This window comes from Egretta garzetta, unplaced genomic scaffold (genome assembly GCF_000687185.1).
Source record: "Egretta garzetta isolate BGI_Z169 unplaced genomic scaffold, ASM68718v1 scaffold220, whole genome shotgun sequence".
NCBI classification, from domain to species: Eukaryota; Metazoa; Chordata; class Aves; order Pelecaniformes; family Ardeidae; genus Egretta; species Egretta garzetta.
The window spans coordinates 3,099,236-3,124,028 of NW_009258414.1; the positions used below are offsets into that span (position 1 = coordinate 3,099,236).

General features: G+C 35.3%; 1 protein-coding gene across 3 annotated transcripts in view; it reads right to left on the reverse strand.

Annotated features, from left to right (window-relative positions):
- DIAPH2 (diaphanous related formin 2) overlaps window positions 1–24,793 on the reverse strand; it is a 226,087-nt gene that overhangs the window by 53,415 nt on the left and 147,879 nt on the right. For 2 of the 3 annotated variants that reach the window (XM_035898413.1, XM_035898420.1), the window contains exon 25: window positions 13,730–13,825. In XM_035898413.1, the coding sequence (XP_035754306.1) occupies window positions 13,730–13,825 (96 nt within the window). Of the gene's footprint in view, window positions 1–12,548; window positions 12,601–13,729; window positions 13,826–24,793 lie in introns of those variants that run through there. The other variant, XM_035898426.1, reaches the window with a different exon arrangement.

Genomic DNA, 24,793 nt, shown 5'->3' on the forward strand with positions numbered 1-24,793 from the left:
CATCTTTGACCAAAAGCCACAAATATCCAAGCTTACGTTGATCTTTCTGTTCTTCAATACAAATGAACTGTAAAGTAACTGCAGGGCATAGGAGACATGTTTTGGGAATATGGAAAATTCCAAGACACAGCAAAATGTGAACAGATTCTAGACTATTTTTGTCCTGTTGCAACTATCTTTTGGGCTTGCTAATTACTATATTCATGGCTGCATGGGCCAGAGGAAAACTCCAGGACTTGAAGGCACTAAACAAAGATTTGGGGGGTAGGGGGTGTTGGAGGGTGGTGGTGGTGGGATGGTGCTGTTTGTTTGTTTGTTTTATAAAAAATATCCAATTTTATCTCCAGTTATAGAGACTTTTGTCAATTTAAAACTGCTTTCCTGAAAATATCAACGGATTTTTCCAAGTCAGGGATTCTAGCCACACAAGAGAATTGAAAATTGTATTGAAGATGTAACTGCTGACATCTGGAGGGCAGAATGCGCTCCAAAACCCGGCACTGGGCTACAAGCAAGAGAAGAATTGCCTATAAGTCAGCATAATAAATGCAGTGCTCTAAGAGGTTTCAAGCAGAACATGAGCAATTGCTTAGTAAGAAACACAAGGTGCTTTATGTTTTGTTAGTCATCTTCCCTGCTCTATAATAATTTGTTTAATGTAAAGTTTTACTTTTATTTACGAGACCTTAGTGTATTCATCCTGAAAGAAAATAGTACTGCAGGTATGTAGGCAAAGCAAGTATGAAACAATCGCAGGAAATCAGAGAGCATTTTTTGCCAAAATTCTGCAGGAGAACTAAATCTGCAAAGGATGGCATCTAATGACCTGTATACAGAAAACTACCAGTGATAATTCAAAAACAATCTTGATATTACATGAAGCTTCAGTGCAAAAAAAGTCACAGAGACTATTTCAGAAAGCTCTCTGAACATTAAAAGTTCCTGTGATACGCCAGCAAAGCAAAACCCCACATCATTTATGCTATTCTGGAAGACAAAAAACCAGCAGAATATAGTGTATTGAAGCCGTTCAGGCTATTTTTACCAGCAAAGCTGTACATATGTGCATGTGAGCTCCCTCTCACATATACCATCTTACACCCATATGGCAAGAGATAAATGTTGCAGTGGATATTTAAATACACAGGTGCCACTTGCAAATGTGCAGCCTTAATATCAAATGACAAGGTCAGCTATGCATTCACATCAGTCCCTATCTACAAGCTCACCCATACATGTATTTGCGTGGTGCATCGTGTCTTCCCAATATGTCTTCAATACCTGACAACCAATACACCACTGAGTACAAAATGTTTCTATGTTTTTTGTTCTCATGATGTAATTTTATCCTCCGTTATACTTTACGTGGCCAGAATTACAGAAATTTCTGCAGACCTTGGACTGTATCTCCATACAATGAAGTACAATTTCTCGACAGGTTTTATGTTCCATTAGATTGCTTTGTCTTTGAATGTTTCATCCATTCAACTACTTTTCTAACAATAAGAGCTCTAACAGCAATGCAATTCCAGCAAACTGCTAAAACAGCTTTTTAAAAGCTTATACATATTCCTAAATTGTCTCCCCTCACTGCTACAAAACTTTCAAATTCTTTAACAAGACATTTTAAAAAATTTTCCTAAGAAGTTTAAGCACAACACAGAAATAGATTCAAACTCTGTTCACTTAGATGATGCGTTGCTACTGCTTTAAAAGAAAATCATGATTGCCTTCAGTGAAGAGATATCCTCTTTTTCCAAAATGTATATTCCTTAGTAATAGACTCTATCTTACTTCAACAGAAAAAAAATATTCAGAAGACTCCATAAACATAATTCTAGCTTCCTTCAGAGTGGTTGTCCATTAGGAGAAGAAATGAAACTTCTAGCAAATCTCCCTTTAAGGTTTTCACTCTAGTAAAGAAGATTTAAAAATAAAATATGCTTTTGTCAAACCCACCTTGTAATGAGCAGTATTTACATGTAAAGAAATTATGACTCATCTTTTGAATGTCTGACAAAGTGATAAAATATTTTTGCAGGAGTGAATCATCAGATACTGTTTGTTTGGTTTTTGGTTTGTTTTTTTTTGTAAGGAAATCATTAATTAATTTCCAAATAGTTGATTCAACACCTTGCTAGATTTTAATCAATCAGCCCCAGTAATGGTGAAATTTGTTCTGTTCTCAAATCAACTGAATTCAAACTCAAACTATGCTCTATGAAGTCATAAGGACCTTTTGCGTCCTCCGTCCAATTTTATCCATAATTCTTGCAGATCTTAAAGCAACATAATTTAACAATGTAACTTGATTACAGAAGAAAAACACTGTATACCCTTAAAGTTGGGTTATTTCTCCCCCCCTCTTTTACTGAGGAAAAACCCCCAAACCCATTCTCTTGTCTGCTTAGTCTGACTGACAGCTTCTATAGACTGACCTAAGGAACTGTTCAGCCCAAGAGCCTTCGCACCAAGATTTTTTTTTTTCCCCTATTATTTTAGAAGTCTGTTCACTTGAAAATAAATAAAAAAAATCCTCACAATAACTGAACATTTTCCCAATTTCAGTGTGATATTGTCTGTTTTTCTTTAACTTAAATTTGTAGGAAAAAATGCAGAAAGGCTGACATTCCACTCCAGTAATATATTCATGGAGCTACAGGCACATAGACACTGTTGTACAATTTTGTATACCTGACTTACATTTATTTAAATAGAATCCTCTTGAACAACAGAAGAAATACTTGCTGCATTAACAGAAAATGGAAGGAAAAACCCCAGAAATCACAGACAAAATGAGAAGTAAACATGATATAGATCTAACACAAAGAACTCCAGTATCTTGTTTACTTTTAGACATCCATCTGGAAAACACCATGCAGTATGTGTATGTTTTTTAAATAACAATATTATGATGTTATATACTTCCATGAGAGGGTAGAAGAGGATGAGCTAACGCACACATTGATAGATACAGTAGTTATAATATTCTCACAAAATCTTACAGCACTTTTTCCTCCAAAACACAAACCAGGACTGTGATATGCAGAGATCTTCTACTGAGACAAACACAACAAATCACATCAAAGCTTGTATTCCACAGCATGTTTTGAGGACTAAACTGAACTAACTCTTTCAAGGTTGCTGACTTGATTTTTACAGAATCAGGCAGATCATTCAAGGGTTTGGAATTAGTTACTCAAAATATATCACTATCAGAATTATAATTAACCTACATCATCAATATCTCACATCTGCTTTTATTAATCATAAAAATAACTTTACCCTAATTGTAGCACTCTTTAAAATGTAAGAGATTCAAAGTGAAACAATCTAGCAATACAGATGTATTACAATTAACCAGCACTGAGAGTTTTTAGGATGTGAGAGCAATTTAGAACTACATATATTACAAAGGTACCAGCTCAGCTACATTATGTTGAGGCAATAATGCACAATAATTAGAGGAACCACCTGTGCTACAGTTTCAGAAACGTAATGGAGATACTGACATGAAGTTGTGTTAAAAATGTTGATTGACCAGGTCTCAATATGCTCCCTGAAATTTAAACTTGCCCGCAGCATAACAGTAGGAAACGTAATCAGACAAAATGCTTTGCCATGCAAAGTCAGACCTGTAGTCTTTTAAGCCCAATATATTAAGAATGAATAGCCAAAGATGCTTTGGAGAAAGATTAAAAAAAAAAAATAAAAAATTATAGTACAAAGCTAGCCAACAACTTGCCAATACACAAAATACCTCCCTAAAATTATTTCTCCAAAATCCGTAGACGCATAAAAGTAAATCGAATTCAGGCCAAGCTGATATTACAAAATCTATACACCCAAATTGGTAAAATCTTCCACTTGTAATAAGCTATAAAGATCAAAGTATGTTTTTCGGTAGCATGCCTCTAATTAACACCACAATAGCAGCAAAAATTTAAACATAGAGAAGAATAACACAGATGATATAAAGTCTTATCTATAACTCTAATTAAGACTAGTTTGCTTCCTCAGCTAAACCATTCTAGTTTTTCACAGGCAAATTCTTCTGTTTCATGATATTTTCTGTTGTCTATCATTGACTTCCATTCTTTGATCTGGTATTTGCAATAGTACTCTCCAGCTCAGTAGCTTAATCAGTATGCTAAAAATACATTAAAAATTGCTCTTTTGCATGAAAATCTTAATAGGAACACTGAAACTTGATCAGTATCATATAAGTTCCAGCACATTTAGATCAGAAATTATGAATGTTTGTCTAGAAACAGTGTTCTATAAAAATTAAGCTAAGTGAGAATTACACAAGTCAGTGAACAAAATAAAATATTGACTGACAAGCTTATAAGGGATTGATTAATACACCGAAACTGCTCAGCTCTCCCAAAAACTAAGGTACCGAATGCTACACGGAACAAGAAACTAGTAAAGTTTCTTCCCTGTTGGTGAAACTTTTGAGGAAAAAAAATAATAGTCATGCCCTCAAATTAGTCTCAGCTGACTTCTCTAAAAAAGGCGTTCAACCAACTGCTGAAGGTGGCCATTACAAAGACATCACCAAACCCACCATGCAATAAATCTCAACAAGGTATGCAAGGAAGAAGCTGAACATAAATAAAATGAGATTTCTCCTTCTCTGCACGAAGTAAACAAGATACTTAAGCTATAAGGAGACAGAAACACTGTCTGCTCCAGCGGGGAAAAGGATGCAGCAATTGCCCAGGGTCTGTAACAAGCACAGCATCCAGCAAGTCTCATGATTGCTGCAGTTAGACACAGCAGTGCCTATTCGAGGCATCTCTGTCACGCGCTCTGGCATTTGCCCCTCCAAAAGGACTTTTGCTCTGTTTAGATTATGCAAACCCATTATCTAGAATGATCCCTTCAACAATGAGAAACTCCTGATTTTATAAATACACACACAGATTAACATTTTAGATTTCTTATAAGCTGCTTCTTCCCCTTTGAACACTGTACTGACAGCATTTGATGCCATGCTTTTAAGAATGCATATGACCCTTTCCTAAACTGAAAGTGATGCTGTATTTTCCCCCATCGTGAGCCAGTAGCTTGAATGTTTCCCTAGATAGCGTGGAACTATACAGTTCTATCTGGTTTGAATATTTCAACTTTTTTCTTTTCAGCTATTACTGTATACAAAAATGCATTAAGCTAGGAATACTGCAGAGACATTTTTCTAGTTCCACAGTAATTGTAATGCGTCGTTCCATGCTAAGCCCCAAGAAAACTTACATGCAAATATAATGTCAGGATTCCTAAAAGATTGATTAAAAAGGATGCTACTTAATGCTTTTTAAACTTCTTTTCTTGATACACATACAAGAATTTTTTACTCCTTTAACTATAATAAAGAAATGAAAGGACTGCCAGTTGGGTCTTTTGCAGTAGATGAACTTGCCTCTGCTGCACTGCAAGTCGCTCAGAAGCCAAAATAGTTGCGTTAGTGCAGTGTTTCAGAGCCTCCAAAGACCTTCACTGGGCTGGGATCAGCACTGCCTCAGCCAAATCTAAAGAGCATTCAGAAAAATGACTGGTAGTTGGCTGACTTCAGACTGGCCGGCTGTTCAGCCTACTTCTGCCTGCAATACACTCTGGACTTAGGTACAGCTTGTTGCATGATGAACGGACCCTCTAGAGAGTCGAACAAAGGTTTGGGTTAGCCACAAAGTGAAACTGAATCATTGACTTTATTACAAGCTTAAAAATAAAAAAAAAATTAAAAAAAAAAAAAAAAAAAAAAAGGCTGCCAGAGCAAGAATGCTCTTCCAGCACCAGTGCTCAGGTACACTAGCTTTGAAAGATGGCAGAACGATGGCATTTGTTTACTCATCTGTTAAATGATGGAAGGGGGAGTAACACCCACTTCTGTAAAGAGCTTTCAGATTTTCAGATAAAGACAACACAATGAATACAGAGTAATACCACCAATACCCTCTTTTAAACTCATCATTTGTTTGACTTCAGAATAAAACATGGAGGGGTAGGGCAGGAATCCATTAGACTGCTATTAACAAACCTTGCTGCAGATAAAAAGCACAAAACAGCGAGAACCTACAGTAATTGAAAAATAGAAGACAATGGTTTCAGGGCAAAAGTGTTTCAGATAAAGTACTGTAAAAATGTATGAACAAGTTGCTGGAGACAGTGGTTAAGACAAAGATGGTACAGTACAGACTGGTACAGTCAAGTTACTTTGACTTTTTTTTTTTTGAGAATCAGGGACTTAAAATGTAAAAATAAATAGAAAAGAAAGTATTAAAAAAAAAAAGCAAAGTTGGTGGATTACATTGTCAAGCCCATATGCAGTGTCCTACTCCTTTCTCTTGGCAGAGCTTTTCTATCATTTTTAGAAATCTTTTTAGCCTCTTTCTCCAACTGCTGGCCTCTACTTGCCCCTCTGTCACTGGACACCCTGTCTTAGATCCTTACATTAACCTGTCACATATTATTAAACTAAAAACATCAGTAAAGTAAAAAGAGTTATGACAATACACAGCAGCTGAGATTCTGGCTTCTCACACAATGATATATCTGCCTAACTCCTAATATATGTCTACTGCTAAGACGGTATCAGCCCTTTGTAACTACATACTATGATTTTGGGTATGCTGAGCAGAGAATCTCATTTTCTCTCGATAATGCAACAAGAAAACTAGAATTTCCGTTATTTGTTCTGTTACATCATAACCCAGAGGGTGAATATTGTCTTTGCAGAAAGTAAACTAATGAAGTTGTTACAGTCAACGTGACAACCACTAGTAAAAAAACCTGGGATGGTGTTTGTGTGCGGAGGTTAGAGGACTGTCAATCCCACACTACGTGCCTAGGACAGGATGGACGAGAAAGCATCCCTATCTGCAAAATAACCATTTTGACCTAACGTCAGTTAGATTAATCTGCTACCAAGTCATACACTGCAACAGCGATTTTCACCTCTTTCCTTTCCTTTACATTCATTATGTATATATATTAAAATATTAAAGCCAATGTGTATTACCTCAGTGAACAGTACTGCAGTAGAAAATTTTTCAAATAGAAGTGTTTCGCAATAATTGCATGATAACAGCATCAGCGCTGACAAAGAAAATTCAAATTTCTAAATGCAAATTAAGGTAGCCTTGCATAGCATTTATTACTACTCACGCAGTTGGTAAATGAATGCATGAACATCCTTTCTCTGTGCGTAAAAGTAGTTTCGCTAACTTCAGCTACTGCATACAGATGTAGCCAAAACTCAGCTATCCATCTCTAGAAATATAGGCCTTAACATCGAGCAAGACATACCTCATTAAAATAGAACGGTTTTCAGATTCAGTGTGAATATGAAAAAAAAAAAAAAAAAAAAAAAAAAAAATCAGAACTGTGGGTGACTTCCAACTCATACAAAATTCCACCACATGAACTTGGCAGCCACCTTCTGGATTATTCTCTGAGAAAGGTTGGTTACTAAGAACAATTCTCTGGTTCTCAGAAAAGCTTTGTTTTAGTTCTAAAAAAAAAATAAATCTATTTCACAACGTAGGACATTCAAAACGGCTGTTGGCATTCTAAAGACTTTTAAGAGCTTCAGAAGCAACCGTGCCAAGTCAACCCTCAAAAAAAGAAACTCCTTAATATACACTCTGTATGAACTCTGAAGACTCTGCTATGTCTTGAGTCACAAAAAAATCAGAACTTGGTATTTTGGGATCTTAGGAGAATTTGATGAGTAAAGTAACACCAGTGTTAATTTTTTAAAATACTTGAAAAAAAATGTTCTGATACTTCCAGTGTAAAATTTTATGTAACACTTTTCCAGAAGCCCTTACAGAGAATAGTTTTCATACCATGCTGAAATGCATTCTGAAGCACTCACACTAATAAAAGCAAGGGGCACATAACTCTCCTTCGCCTCGTGTAAATTCTTAAATGCTTCAGATGAATGACAAACGCAGATGTAATTGGTAACATTTATATAGCACCATCTTTGTGAAGGACATTTTTTAGAACGTGTAGATGCCAATGCCATTTCACGGCATATTTTCATTTATTCAGATAAAATTGTTGTCTCACCAAAAAAAAAAAAAAAATCTAAAGTGGCAACGAACGACTTAGACAAAGCAGCAACAGTACATGCAAAGTCTAGAGTTCACAGTAAAACTTCTCTACATCTGGTTTACCACACACTCTTTATAAACCTGTGAACAATCTCACGCATACTAAGATCAGAGAATCAATTTGAAAGACAACTAATCAATCTTCAATACTTCCTCTAGAGAAGGGTAATTAACGTAATGACACGGGTGAAAACCATTATTCAAATGTATACAATTCTTCAATTTTTGTCTTTATGTCCATACACTTATTGGACATGAGGTGTTGGCAGAGCCTCTTCATTCCCTTCATGCTGAAGGGTGTTGTCTATCTAAAGACCTGGAGAATCCAGTCTCAGCCAGCTGGAAGTTATACCTGCTTTAGTTGATTTTTCCCCTCCCTGCTTCATCACTTCTCCTTCACCCTGCTTCTCAGTAGAATTCCTCTGAAATGCCAAGTAAAACCTCTGCACACTACAGCTGTGGCTTCCATGCTAAGCCACCAGAATAATACATTATCTAATATTACTCCTTTAATTACAAAAATCATAAGCCAAAATGCATACACAGTAAAAACAGATTACACCACAAATACCTATTTTTAAATAGCTTTGGGACTGTTTATGGAGCTCTCTGGACTAAAGTAATTTGCTAAGACTCAATTTGAATAGTACTATAAATAGATTTTCCTTATACAACACATATTTATATTTAGCAATAAAAGCAAACTTAAATCTCACAATAATGCCTTGATGGCAAAACCAGTAAATATATTTTTGGTGATCTTGCTTGGTTCTTGCTATTATAGTTGCGGTAATTCCAAAGCACTTAGATCATACATGTAAGTCTCATTAGTCCATGATTCCAGATTGTAAGCAAAAACCCTCCATTATATAACTGAGATAGCAAAACATGCTTGTAAACACTCAGCTTCTCAAAAGAAAATTAAAAAAATTAGATGCTAGCTGAACATAACAACAGGAATATTAGTGCTTTACCGCGGGATGTTTAATAGATGGCCACATACGTTTAAAATACATACAGGGTTTTTAAACTTGAGACTAGTATTTTTATAGTCTGTCATGGATATTTCTAACTTCATACCTGATACTTAAAGATGATGACACACTGTTCGACTGAAAGGCAGCAAACAAGGCTACTCAAACACTATTTCAGTTGAGCACAACTCACGATCCTTGGAAGTGGACCTACCACATTGGTTTTAATGCTGATAAACCTTCTCACCAATTCACAGCCAGGTGTAAGCACAGCAAAAGTCACTTCATTTACAAAACTGCCACATTCAAAATGATTCACAATGCTTTCAGTAAAGCAGATATGCTCCGACTGAAGATTTTTACTTGAATGTGTTCAGGAAAATACGCATAATGCATGCAGAAACCTAACTACCTCTCAAGAATTTGTTTAATATAATCAATGCAAAGTTAAACATAGAAGCCAATCTTTAATTTCAAGCATAGCCATGTCTTCAAGCGGAAGACAAAATTCCTAAAACTATAACCTTATTAGACTTCTGATGAACTTCAATGTAAAATATGCACTTATTTTATTTTTATTTTTCAAAAAAGCATATTATAAAGGAAGTGTCCGAACACCATCTGAAAATTATCAGAAGTCATCAAAAAGTAGTAGTACTCCATTGCTTCAACTCCTTTTTATCTTTAAGTTAAATAAGTGGTGGCAGCACTTCAGATGGCTTGCGTAAGAGATTCAAATTTGGCGTTGAGACTGAACAAGGGAGGTTTGTTCATTCTTTCTCTTTCCAGGTGTACTGCTAATACGGAAATAGTAATGACAGTGCAGCAACTCTCAATAACATCAAATTCAGACTATGCTGTGCCTACTATGCATCTCACTGCACTGATTCGATTTTGATTCATGGATTAAAAAATAATGCAAACCTATGTACTAACAGATGACATTAAATACTTGGGTAAATATGCTTTACATTGAAATCTAAAGCAGAAAAAACCTGCATGCGTGTTTCTTATAGCTATGCTTTCCTGGTAGTGAAAGACTACAAAAATAATAGCACATATTATCACTGCAGTTGCAATAGTTTGGATACATAGGAGAGGGCACTAGTTATTAACATTTCTGAAAGAATTAAACTTAAATTCCACGGCAAAAAAAATAGCAGCTTAACAGAAAGAATCCTAACAGAATAGTTAGGTCTGTGTAGAAATTTGCTTAAACTAATATTAGAGAAAAAATATTCCTGAATCAGTCATCTTTAATAATATCATTCCCCAAGGCCAGAAAAAAAGGTCAGGGATAATTGGTGTAATAGTAGTGCTGGACACACATTTTAAACTGGTACCCTGTGATGAATGCCACTTAATGATGTTCTTTATTACACTCTCATTCCGATATTAGCAAACTTGCAAAAAGCAAGTATATTTTTGGAAGAAGCAGCAACATTTCTAGAAACTGATTTCTAATTATTATTTTATAGCCTCTATAAGCAAAGCAAACTACTGAAAGGACAAATGTTATACTTAAAATCCAGAAACAATAGAGTAATAAGCTTAGGAGAAAGCACACAGACTTTTTTTTTTTTTTTTACACATTAAAGTGTACATAACAAGGAATACGTAAGAGTACAATGAAATGAAAAACTGGGGGAGGACAGAAATTTTTTATTATTGCTTCCATGACCTGATAACAAAAAAATTTATACTGGAAAAGCCTATAGTTATAATGCAACCCTTTACAGTGTAGCTTTTCATTTACAGGCTTAACAAACAAACAAAAACAGTACAGCTAAACATATTTTAAATGAGTTTTACTTTTCCAAACCTGTCTGTACATTTCACCAAAATATTTTTTCCCAGTAGGAAAACTGTGACATTGAGCCTTTCCCCCTGCGTTAGGGCTGCCATGCTAGACAAACAGCACACCATTCCCTGCATACCTCCATCCTTTACCCAGTCAGTCTGGGTCTTACTCTTTAAATATTTTAAAGACATGACCATGTGAGCACAAATATATGCTACAAGGTACACCAGTGACCTCTGTAAAAAAGGCTAATTGAACAGGTAGCTTTGGTAGAGTGACCCTCTGCGGGGGTAGTGGTAGGCCTGTAATAACTGGACCTCTGTTATCCAAATGACACCATCCCTCCTAGGTCCAACCTACTCACCTAAAGCTGGCAGTGAACACATGCCAATGCAGACGTTTTTCTTTTGGGAAGTTGTGGGGTTTTTTTCCTTTTCAGTCAAGGTGATCAAGAATCCATTTTATTGTTCGTGCTTTTTTAGTTTGATTTGGTTTTAGGCTTTCTGTAGGGGCTACCTGTTACCAAGCAATTAATAAAACTACAAAAAGGTTTTTTTTCTTACCAAGCAAATGTCATTTTTTCTCCTCACTAAATTTCAACTACTGATATGGGGAGTGAAAAAGCCATAACTGATACAGAAAAATGAAATCTGTGTCCAAACAGGCAGAAAACAACAATTAGGCTTCTCAGACCATGATGGCTACCAAGAGTAAGTTCAAGCTCAGACCTTTGCTTTCCAATTCTAACTTTCAGAATAGGAGCACCTACTTTTTTCTGTGTGTTAAAAATTCACATCTGCTATATGCTTGCCAGTCACAACCAAATGACCCAGCAAGCCCAGAAATCCCCCAACCTCTTCTTTCCACAGCTTTTATTTACTTTTTCTTCCTTACACTGAACCACTGGAGGCATGGAGTTAACTGTTCACAAAAATCTCACTGGATGAAACCCTCCAGAACAGTCAGTCTATTGATTGTATCAGTGAGAAAACTGTCATCGTCCCTTCAATTTTTTAAGGGGAGATACTGAAGTCTGTAAATGTGGTCCCTGCTTTTTTAATTATATCGTTCACTGTGTAGAGATGTTGTAGCTGTAATTTTTAAGTATCTTCTGGTTTGTAGACAAGTTACTGACTAGGTGTCATGTTCCTAAATCCCATGAGAAAATTTACGTAGTTTAAATCAGATACTTGACTGGGACTAACATTTATTGCCTCCTGCCTAAATTTTTAGCTACTCCCTGAGAACTCTACATAATGATCTCATCTGCTTATGAGAAGACCTACAGATGGCCAGAGCTTGGGAACGGATTATCTAGACTTTTTCTCACAAGAAGTTCCCCCAAACCAATCAACTCCTTAAATGTAAACACCAGACCCCCCTAGAATATAAACTGACACAATGACATTTCAAACACACAGAAAGTGAAACAGAAGAGAAATAAAACAGATTTTTAATCAGCTCTGCCCCCTATTGTTGCAGAGGAGTCACTGTTTTTTGGACCTGGGTTCAGTCATCTCCTTGGCTCTCTCAGCTGCAGCAGATTTTGCAAAATCTCCTCTGGTCCCTGGGAAGCTTTTCTTTGTCACCACTGGGTGACAAATCTCTCCTCAAGCCACAACACAGAGAGACCATCTCTCACATTGATATTTCTCAAGATATGGGAAAAAAACCATTTTGATCGAGGAGTTCTTTCAGTTCTGATCTGAGAGCAGAAACAAGCTCTGAATTAAGAATGGTACTGGAACTGTAGCAGAATTCATTTCCTAGTATGAACAAATTATGTAACTTATTTTTATTTTTTCCATAAGATCAGGCATATGGCAAATTAAGAATAATTATATACCATCTTTGCTAGCTAGATGAAAGAGGGTAGTAGAATTTGCCTTTACTCTTCTGTTCCTCTAAAAAAAAAAAATAATTAATCAGCCAACATGAATCCAACCCTAGCTCATTGAGGATGAGGTAGATATACATGGCTGGCTTATAAATTAAGATGACTCCATTTTGCCCAACCTTTAGCAGCACATATCCAACATAAGATTTGGATTTTATATCAAATAACTGTAGCTTTTCAACTGTACATTTTTAAGACTGTATTTTTTACTGTAAGAGATGTTTTAAATGAAAAATTTCAAAATACAGTATACTTCCATGAGCTTTGATGGAAAGTAAATTCAGAGTTAAATGCAGTTCACAAACTGTATGCAACTGTATGCCTATGTATCATAAGCAGAGAAGTGAATAGAGGAAACACTGCAGTTGCTCAGCCTTCTCTCCAATTTTCTCAAAACCAAATTTGCAGGAAGCAGTAATCGTTCAGACTATGCCAGAACCAGACTAATTTCAGTACAACGCTATTGTCTCCCTCAAGAAAGTGAAGATACTTTATTGTAACTTGACTTCTATGACTACACACACCATAGCTTCCAACCAAACCAGAACATGTCCAAGACCAGTGCTTGAAAAAGACTACCAGCTATATGCCCAAACTCTTACTCCAGTAAGAAGCTAGTATTTTTCACAGTGCCACCTACAATTAACTAATTACATTTACGGTTTTAAAGATTAAGACAAACATACTTTGTGCAGCAATGTTTTAAAAGCCATTTCAAACACAACAGGAACCCTTGGTCTTATCTTCGAGCCCATAGTTATCTGAAGATGGAGCTATCAAGTTAAAAATCTGTGATCACAAAGAACATGCTGAGTTTCACAGTGGCTCAAGGACCAACAATAGCTCAATGGTTTTAAGTGAAAATTGTCGGTAAATCTTTGCAAAACAACTTTTGCCCACTCAGTTCATAACTAAAAGTTTTTAGAAAGCATCTTACCTTGTCCTCTTGGTGTTCGTTTCCTGCGATCTCTGAACGCTGCTCCTGACTGCAAGGCCTCAAGCAGACAATCCATCACTCCCGTCTCATCACCCTCTGAGAATAGGAGAAAAATAATATTAATCTCAGTGCAACTGAAATCAGACACTAGAAAGAAAAAAGTGTTGTCAAGTTTGGAGAACGCTTCCAAATAAGAGACATATACATTTTAATGTAATGGATGCTGTCAGTGCTTCAGGTATCACTGTCTAGTTTGCGTATGATGCTCTATTAAGCAAAATTGATGCCAATCCTACTGTTCTTTCAAGTTAGAGATGTTATCTCGTGCATTATTGATGCCATCTTCAGCATGCAGATAGACAGCTGCTGGTGAACGACTGCTGTTTCACTGTTAAATTCTTGCAAGACTTTCTTGAAGTAGAAACAGGTCACTTCTTTTTGATTTAATCAACACACATGGAAAATCTGATTAAACTGAATGGCACAAAGTTAAATATTGTATTACTGCAAATATTTTATATGGTGCCCACCCTCTTTTCAATGCATTAAATCCTTGAAAGAAAATATTTATCTATAGGACATGCGAGGGTACATACGCCATATGCTACACATGTAACAGTACACAATGGATGATCATAAGGTAAAGTAAGGAAAGAACAAATAGGGGAGAGCCATGCTGTGAAAATAAGTGGCATACAATTTCCTAAAAACTTAATTCTACTTCTGCTAAATCTTTCTCTTGCTTTTTTCATATCCAAGCTAACCTGTAGCCTTCAAATTGGACTCTATGGTGCATTATGGAAATCTGCGTAGAAAGATTACTTCTTTTTTACTTATATAATTCTTTTAACTTCCTTTGCATTTCAGTCTGTTAATAACAGTTGATTGCAGCATTCAACAGCACGAGAAATAGAGGTCAAAGAACTGCAATGTTACGAAACTATTGATGAATGCCTCTTTTTCTGTTCACTTGTCTGTGTTATAACCCCAAACTAAAATATAGACTAGACTCAGCAGGTAGGTGGACATTTTATTCACGTATCTCAGACTTCAAGTTAATATAAATTTCCCCATCACAGAGTGGGAAGATAATTACTTTATGCAAAAGATTTACATTGCAGTAAAACACTTCTGACTCACACAAAGTGTAGGAGGTTAAATGCACATTCAAGCTCTTAAATGTTCAACTTTAAAAGCAGCTTATTAATGGAAAAGGTATTCTGCCCCGGTTCTCTATTACATTTAGATTTATTAGACTAAATCCAGACCTGATATAAGAGCATGACAATCCTAAACCAGTACCTGGTTCAAATTTCTACGTGATGATCATCAGAGTAACTGCTTGATAAATTTAAATTATACATCAATGTAATTTAAACCATTATGTATAATATACAACACATACATAAAGTTCTCTCTGGTGTAAGATGAAAGGGAGCAGAGCAAGAGGAGCAACCCCCAGAAGACTCTGAAATACCAGTTTTAATTACATTCCATCTAAAACCCTTAAAAAACCTAAGCTCCGGCAAAATATGTAAGTAAATTATCTTCTCTTGATTCACACTCAAATATACAAGGCCGGAATCTTGTCTAAAGCACACAACATAATTGTTTTTCTTTGTGATCCTTATCCTACACACGCTTATTCATTGATTTATTGTTGGATCTGCATGAAATTTATTTTCTAAATCAAAGGTCTGTGAATACATGTTGTCCAAATTAATACACACCAAGTTTGTCCGAAACATTTAATGAATGTGACTGTAACACATGAAATTAGTTAATGTTAGATTATTTTATGTGTAGAAAAATTACAGTATCATTTGATCCTCATTAAAAATAAGAGTTGGCAGAGTTTATTCAAAAAGACAAAAATCCTTCAATACTTCATAAATGCTTATGTTTATTCCACTTCTTTTATGCTGAGTGTGCTACTCTACCTGCTAATTACTGCAACTGCTAAAAACCACCCTATTTTTGGAATATCAAAACATACAATATAAAGACACACGAATTAAGGAACATAGTGATGAGTTTTTTAACTCCTCAAAGTAAAATTTATGCTAGGTCTGATCTCAGCACTGCATCTTAATCAAAGCTGTCAGGTGCTTAAGTGGGAACTGGACAAAGAACTGTATTTTCAGTTAGCTTTCATTAAAATTCACAAATAAAATTCAATAGAAATTTCAAGCCCTTCCCCATAGTTCTTGCTGAGGTTCTTCACATATTACCAGCTATCTCCTTGATTTGCCTTTTTTTTTTTTTTTTAATACTACCTAAATCAACTTGTAGACACAAATCGGAAACAAAGACAAAAACTACCAGAAGTTTCTAAACTAAGAAACTTATTTCCAACAGAAATTGTCAGTGGAAATAAAACACGTAATTCCTTATTTCTCTTTCAGATATCTTCCATTTTACACAAGGATAGGGGTTTCACCTGGAACAAGTAATTTTCCTCCTCATTCTTTCTTTTCCAAGTTGGTCCCAAAAATTAAAGAGACAGCAAATGCACGCATGCAAAAAAAAAATTTGCAAGCTGTTTCCATCCTTTGACTGACTCTATAAGGCTTTGATTAGCCTTAGCAAACTACAGGTATTAAACAGAACTGAAAAGGCAAAAAAAAATTCTTAATCATTATTTGATATGATAATCAAAAGCCCCCTTTTTTTTTTTTCATTTGGATTTCACACTAATATTCTATTGCAGATTTGGTTTAGTCTGTTCTGAAAACGGGCGTGGGTTTAGGAGCTTACAGTGAGACTCATCCTCTCGCAGATCCCACAATTTAGACCCGTGTTAGTCAACAGATTTTGGCCACTGTCCGTGATAATAACGAAGACAAAAGTAACTTTCTTGTTCTATAGAACAATATTACTGCTTCTTACAGTGCTGAAAAGCCCCAAGCAAGCTGAGAGGCACAGACAGAAAAAAGACGTGATACAATGAACAAATCAAGTCACATTTGAGAAAAGCAGGCTTTCTTAATAGCAAGATACCTAAACTTTTCATAATTTTTGTCCAGTTATAGGAAACAGAATGGAAGAAGGGAATGAGAAAAAAGGAATTAAAGTAGGCCATAATATCAAGGTGTATATGGAAAAGACTGGCATAAACTCCATCCACTTATGAATGCTGAGGAATAGTCATGTCATACATCTATAAACCAATTTGCTGTGTATAAAGGCAATACTCTTGATTTTACGCTTTGCTTTTATAAATAACAACAGACTTTAGATTAATTGGTCATAATAAGCATTTAGTATTTATGGTCAGATTTTTATGTTAAGTGACATTCTAAACCTTAGTACTCTGGAACTAGACTGCCAATTTCAAAAGGATACATTTGATAAACAGTAAGAAATTAAATCAGAAACTGAAAATTTGGATCTACAAAAGGGTAGGGGGTGCAGGGTGAAAGACAGTATTACAAACAGAACAGTGACTATTGGCTAGTCGTAGAATAATCCCAACACAGCCAAACTGAGTGAACTTTTCACTTCAATGTTAATGCACATAAATAGTACTACCCCTTGGAACAAAGACAGATAAATGACCACGGATGAGTAATGCCAAGTCAGCTAATATAAAGTTCTCTCCACTGATGTGGAAGCAAATTGCAAATCTCTATGAAATTAATGTGCCATCTGAAACGACCAAATACCTACTTTTATTATGATTTGAGAATAGCAAATGTAGAATTTGTTCACAAGAAAAAACAACAACTTTAGCCGGGGGAAAAAGAAGTATGACAGTCTTCCCCCGGCAGTACGAAAGGCCTTTCGAACAAATTTTGAAGACAACACAATACACAATTATGAGATTATGGTTCTGCCAAAGGTATTAGACTAAATTTATGATTTATGGTTTCTGTTAATGCAATATGCTGCACTTCATTTGGCTAGAAAAGTTCTCTCTCATTTATCTGGTCTTCCACATTTGATACAATGGTTGCTTAATTCATTAGTGCAAGGTACAAAAGATGGTCATTAGTAAAATACCTGGCTAAGTAACAACAAAAGGTTGTTTATAGATAGGAAGCTTTAACATTTGAGAGTTTATCAGCTGCTTTTTTCTGCAAACCTAATTAGCGGATTTGCCATAACAACAGATGACATACAAATAGGAAATACGACCATTTTGGAAGATAAGTTCAGAACATGCATAAGATTTGGAATAATAAAATAAAGGAAAACAATAGAATCAGTGTGTACAACTTCAGGTGCAAGCCAGCAGCTCTTCATTAGGGAATGACCAGGAGCTCCAATATAAATAGGTGATGAAAGAAACAATGATGAATTACCAATCTTGATGAGCATGTTTAAGAGTCAGCATACTCTCATTCCCAGTAGTTAGAGGTATACAAGCTTGATTACAGCATTCACAGAAGACAAAATCACAACTGGAAAAGCCTTCACAATAACCAGGGGAATGGATTCTAACAAGAGATGCCTAAGGCAGCGTGATTTCTTTAGACTACATAAAACAGCCACTGAAATGACAACCTCCTTCTGTGCTTCGAATCTGTAAAGTCCCAGGAGAGAAAAACTCATCCCAACAGATAACTTCCCCAAGAGAGGGCTGTTTTGGTACAGCAGCAAACAGGAAAGCATTTAGGCTGAGTTAGTGGAAGTAACTTTGCAATCAAAAATGATGTTTTAGAACATGTTCCCAAACAAGTCTGTGGGTATAAAACAGTCTAGAGATTTTAAGGATGAAGCAAAAAATTCTGAAAGGAATTATATGATATAGCACAGGCACTAGCAAGAGTGTCAGTCATATGATCTTTTCTTCCATACCTAAAGCATCAATCTGCAACTCCTCGTTGATGGCCTATCTTTAAAAAGGGTATGTGACAAAATGGGGAATGAGAACACAAGATACCAATTATTGGCACTTAGGTTGCTGCATAAGTTACAGCATGGAGAACACAGTTCCTGAGTATCTGTAGTAGTGAATTAAGCCTTTCCTTTTGAGCAAGCATTTTTATTTTCAAATGTCTTCTAGTGCAGATATGACCTTCATATTTATGAGGAAAACTGTCCTTCCAAATAATATCGATTAGAATATTTATCAAGACAAAAATGTACTAGAAAGCGTACAATGAGGTACGAGTAGTCTGTCTTGATTCTTCTTCATATAACACACTGAATTCAAAACTTTACAACCAATTAGCGGTTTAATTCTAATGTAAAGTATTTCCTAAAGAAGTAAGTATCAGATAGAAACAAAGCATAAAATTTATTTCCAGGACATTACTTTTAGACTTCAGCTTTTCAAAGATAGGTAACTTTACAATTGTCATTATTTAGAAACAAGGCAGGAAAAGAAACAATTTCTAAGAAGGTAAAATTAATGTAAATGTGCCTTTGCATGTGTAATTATAGGAAAGACTGTAATAGTTATTGCACAATCCTTAAGACTCCCTTTGTAAAGCGTAATATCAAGATTTAAAAAGATAATTATCAATACGTGAAGGACAAAGTTTCAAGCATGCTTTTAGATGAGTCCTGTTATCACTGACTGAGGCTCCCTTCTGCTTTGTATGTACATTTAAGTTTTTTTAATTATCACCCTCTCCTTACATGGAAATCTCTCTTCAACAAGTACTTAAGATAGGAGATGTTAAAAAAAAAATTAATCAAGATGCTTTGCTGTTCCATATGCCTTATGCTGCTTGTATCCACTGTATGAATTCACGTTTTTGTATAAAAACAGTTCAAGCAGTTAACACAGACCAGAGATAAGGCTCATCAAGCACATCAAGCCTTTACCCAACACAAATAAGTAGGGAGCAGACATTTAACCTACCTCTAGAACACAGCAGAGGGATTGAGGTATCTTCACTTTTTAAAATAATTATTTGAAACAGCCTGCTCTTGCACTGTATTATAACTGTATCTGACATAGATGTAAAACTAAGATTCTTCAGTATAGGTAGGTAATTTATTTTAACGTAATCTGTACGCTGGTAAATTAACCATGAGGACTGTGTTATAAAGGTAGAAAATAAACACTCGAGAATGATGAAGAATGTTTACTTTATCTTATTTTTCAGAGAGCAAATGCAATCCTTCAGCTGCTTCTGTAGCCATTTCGTCTGTTTCAACAGAGTTCCTCTGAAACAGAGGAACCATTTCAACACTGGGAAGAAGATAAAATATTTCCCCTTTGTTATCAGCTAGTGTCTTACAAAATGCGACACTTATGTTAGATTTAGCATCCTTTTTGTTGATATTGCATTCCATCATCACTTCCTGACAAATCCCATCTAAACCTCAGAGACCCCAACATCCACACCTTCCAATATTAAATGCAAAATAATGTTCTTTTCTATTTATAACTCCTGTCATTAAAATGAAAATTGAAGTTGACAAAAAATATACAGATCAAGTATAATTCTTTTGCTAGCCTGAGTAGCAAGAAAAGCTACAGCTGAGCCAGGACAGCAGGTTTTACTGTCTTGTATCCTTTTTTTTAAAGTAACTGCTGCTAAAATTTCAGATTGGAAACTTAAATGTGTTTACTCTCTTGTAATTTATGAGGCTTTTAAAGTCATTCTTGCAATTAAAAGAGCACTGTTGGAAGACCACACTAGAAAATATGTGGTAGTAGGTAGGACTAACCTGAACCATGAATGAGAAATGGACATAAAATCAGAGCTCTTTCATAGACTTCATGTAAAGACAGGAATATTTAACTTCTTGGGTTGTCTCTGTTTCAGTAGGCATTCTTGGAACTTGCTTGTGTAGTAGTGGTCAGCTCTGATGATTTCAACTTGATCGGAATTCTTTGTTTCCCTCCTCTAAACAGTGGTACTGAATTGTCCTAAAAGTAGGTCCCTACCTTCTTCAAGAAGACTAGTATCAATTCCCTGGAGCCAAACTCACATCTTATAAGCTATTTTTAAAGGATTTTTAAAAATATTTAACTTCTTTTTTTACTCAGCTTTTTGAGTAAAAGTATTGAAATATTTTAACTTCCTTTCTCCCCCCACCATTACAGTTCACAAAGAAAGAATAGATTTAAATGAGGTCTTAAAGTACAGCTGGAAGAGGTTTTATGTCAACATTGCCTCCAAATGTCAGCTATATTTCCATGCACTAAATAAACACTTTTTCCCAGCTCAAAATGTTCAGTGCGTATTAGAGAAGGGATTCAAAACGAAAACTTTCTGATTTAGATTGGAAAAACTAGAAACTCAGTGAGACCAATTTCAGTTTCTTTTTGTGGCCTCCACTGCACAAAGCTTTACCTCAGCTTTCAGCATTGTCATCTACCACAGAGGCAAGAATTAACACCTAGCAGATTTTTTTCAGGACCTTCATAATGACTGCTTTTTCAGTTTGCCCTAGAAAGAAGGCCATTTTGATTAGAACGTTAAAAAACCCTCAATAACTACTACTGTTTTTAAATGAAATAGAAGAACTGGGGAAGCACTACTGATGGTAGAATGGAACACCTTGGGCTTTTTAAGTTACCTGAATAACTTAGGACTACAGAAACTGTACTTCACTCGAAGCCACAACAGAGCCCATGCATCCAAACCATGAACCACCTCCTATCTGGTTTCTTCAGTTCAGATTCCCAGCTACAGCTCAAATAGGCCCTGGGAACATGCTTTTGTTTTGGGAGGGTTTTGCTGCCTTCCCTTTTTCTTGTCTGCACTGATTACTACATGAATACCCATATATTATACCAGTGCACTTTCATTTTCCAGTAAAGGCAATACCCAACGTCTACTCTGCAAAACTTCTTGCACTCTTATGATTACAAAGATACTAATAATGAACTAATCCAAGTTAATAAAAAGTGTTAAGTATTGCCATTTGGGCAAAAGTTTACAAGAACTTGCCAGGAAAATTTTTAGATTTGGGCCCTTACTGAAAAGAGTCCGGTCAAATATGACGTTAGGTAACACATGCTGTCTACCTGCCTGCTTCTCCAAAAGGTTTCAAAATTATACTTCTACTCACATCTTGTACTACCCTGTTTTGCTTTGAACTTAAGTACTTTTCATAAGTCTAAGATGTGTCCTGTAAAAACTTTTAAACAAGACTTTTTATGCATAATCAGGACCAGAATTCTTAATTGCAATATATTCACTTAAAAAGTTCAGTTTTCAGCTTTCACTTTTGGAAAGTGCGTTTTCATGTTCACCTCATATATTTGCATTTTATGTATTTGCTAAATTCATTTTGCATGCATAATAAATATCTTCAGGAAGCAGTCTTCCTCGGCATTTTGCACTAGAATACAATGCCATGACTGTTATTTACTTTTTAATTAAAGGAGAACAAGTTAGGACAGTATGACTGATAACTGAACCTACACCTCATGTCAGTTTACAAAACAAGGCAAATCCTTGCTTACATACCAATTAAGCTCATTGTTTATGATAACCTGATCTCAGGCTTACATAAAGTTAATAGAATGAGAAAAAAAATGCTTTGTTGTACTGGCAGGTTATAGAAAACAATTTTTGAAATGCGCACACTTTTTTATTTTCAGAAAATGTCACAATGGTCAAGGTCTACTTTAGCAGGAACGTATTTAATTGAAATGCATCAGCATTACCCCTGGGACCTCATTCTGAATGGACTTACACCCCTTGCAAGGATGACTTTCACTAAACTTAAAAAAAATAGGCTTTAATGTGGATTACTTAGTAACAAATGGGAAGACATTGCCTCTACGTGGCAAGGAAAAGATTGTGCAGCTCAAATAAATGGAAGGGCAATGACCATATGATACCTAAACAATTAAATGCATCTGTAATCAAGTTCTGCTACTGTTTGAAGGCTACATTTCAGTTACAGTACTAAGCAACTTTTAATTCAGGAGATTAGCAGATACATAAGGCACCACAAAATCATCAATATTTTTAGCATTAGAAAATAATTTTCTTTTAAAAATTGCTTATATTTGAACAACTACTCTAATATTGTAGGGAAGAAACCAGTTTTGTGAACTCATTTTGAGGAAAGGATATTTCTTACATATTCTTGCTGATTTTTTTTTTTTTTACTATTATTGTTTAATCTTGTAGTGACAGCATTCCATTTATATTTCAATTATTCCAAGTCCTAAAACAATTTTAGCCAACTGTACTAATAGATGTCACAAAAAAGATCAGATTTCAGTGCCAGAACTTAAGCAACCAATGTTGATCTCAAATTTATTTTGGGATGACAATTACAAAGTCAAATAGGTAACAAAGAAGCCTCTCTGTGACATACAACAAAATATTCAAACGTTAATTGCTTTATATAAGCCTTTCTACCTTATAGAAGAAAATTTCTGTAGTTGTCCTTTTCTTATTACAGAGCTTGCAAGAAAGAGAACTTCTCAAAAATACATTTTATTTTAGAGAAAAAACAACTGTGTGCCCATACGATACAGAATCAATTATCTTTCGTCAAATGGCTTACAGAATTTTTGGCTAGCTCCTGACAGCCCTATCAGTGTACGTTTACTTTTATCACACATTAATCTCAAAAAAAGGGAAGCAATTAGTTCAGAATAAACTGCTGCCTGTTTGAACAAAAAAACCAAAAAAAAAAATCCTTCAAAGGATCTTCATTAAACTTCCATTTTTGTGAATTAGCTTTTTCAGTAGGGGTTGCAAAGTCAAGCATGTTATTGCAGGACTTCTCCTACTAAGGATGTGTACACAGAAGATTGCCATGGCAAATGTAATCGTCCGTGTTTTTGAATCCTTTTTACGCAGATTCTAAAGTGGCTCTGAAATGTACATTGTATTCCAGGATGAATAACCAATTTCAGATGGACTGGACAAGTGTGGAATGTGAATATAACACAGATATCAAAACTTAAAAGAATTTAGATTGTGCAGCCCAAGGTGTTTCCAACAGGACCCTCATATATCACAAGATTTACCTGGAATCTACTGACTAGTCAAGTCCTACTGCAACCACAGAAACCTTCACTCAATAATTATTACAGAGTATGTTGTTACAAAAAACTAGAAGATAGCAGAAACCACACGTAGTTCCAGAACTCATTTATAGTCTAGAGGCTACCCTTGCATATACATTTCCTCATTAATTCAGTTACCAGTTTTGTTATACTGGAACAGACCAACTATCAGTTCTTCGCCTTTTAGTTGATAGTTTCTCATTACTACAGTATTTATTGTCTAAAGAAATATTTTAGTTTTAGGCTTTTGATGGCTCTCTGAAAATCATCTCTTATGTGGTAACATGGAACATTCTGTACTCTCAAGACAAGTGTTACTACATTACGTCTCTTACCTTACGGAATATGACACTGAATGACGTCTCTCTAGATTTCAAATCTAAATTTCCAGACCTGCAAAGTTGCACTTTTACCTTTATTGCCCATGTGGCAATGTCTAAAACAACCAACAGTATTTCTACTTTCTGCTTTCAACAAAAATGTCTCTTCTGGATAAAAATCCAGAAGCAGAGTCTTTGTTTCTGTAGCACATTTAAAAGACAAAATGCAGCATGTTTAGAATTTTTTAGATCTTCTACCAGTGGATTGCACAACTCACCAATGGCCAGCAATTTCACGTTGAAAATCTGATTATACAACTAACAAAGAACCACTGAAATCAATACCATAAAGTTAAAGTGAATTTAATTAGATCTCTACACTTGAAAGGAAATAGGCTTTTATCATTAAAATAAATGTCCTCTGGTCCCTTACAGAACTTTTCCTTTTAAGTATACATTGCCTTTTAAATTACCTTTAAGTACAATGATTAAGGATGACTACATATATAATATATATATGTATCAATTCCAAACTTGCCCTGCCATTACAGTTAAATAAACTTCATTTCACAGGAGTTCTACATGCAATTCTCCTTGCTATCTGATTCCTGAACAAACCTTATTCTAAAGAAAAGGTTAGTTTCTCAACTAATTTAATTATTTCAGACATGCCTTTTAACCCTGGAAGTTCTACAAAATATATGAATATAACATTACATAGCAATTACTTTGAGATAAAGAATATTACAGGTATTTTCAAAATTAAAAACAAAACCCGCCTTTTGAAATAAGAATACTTTCTCC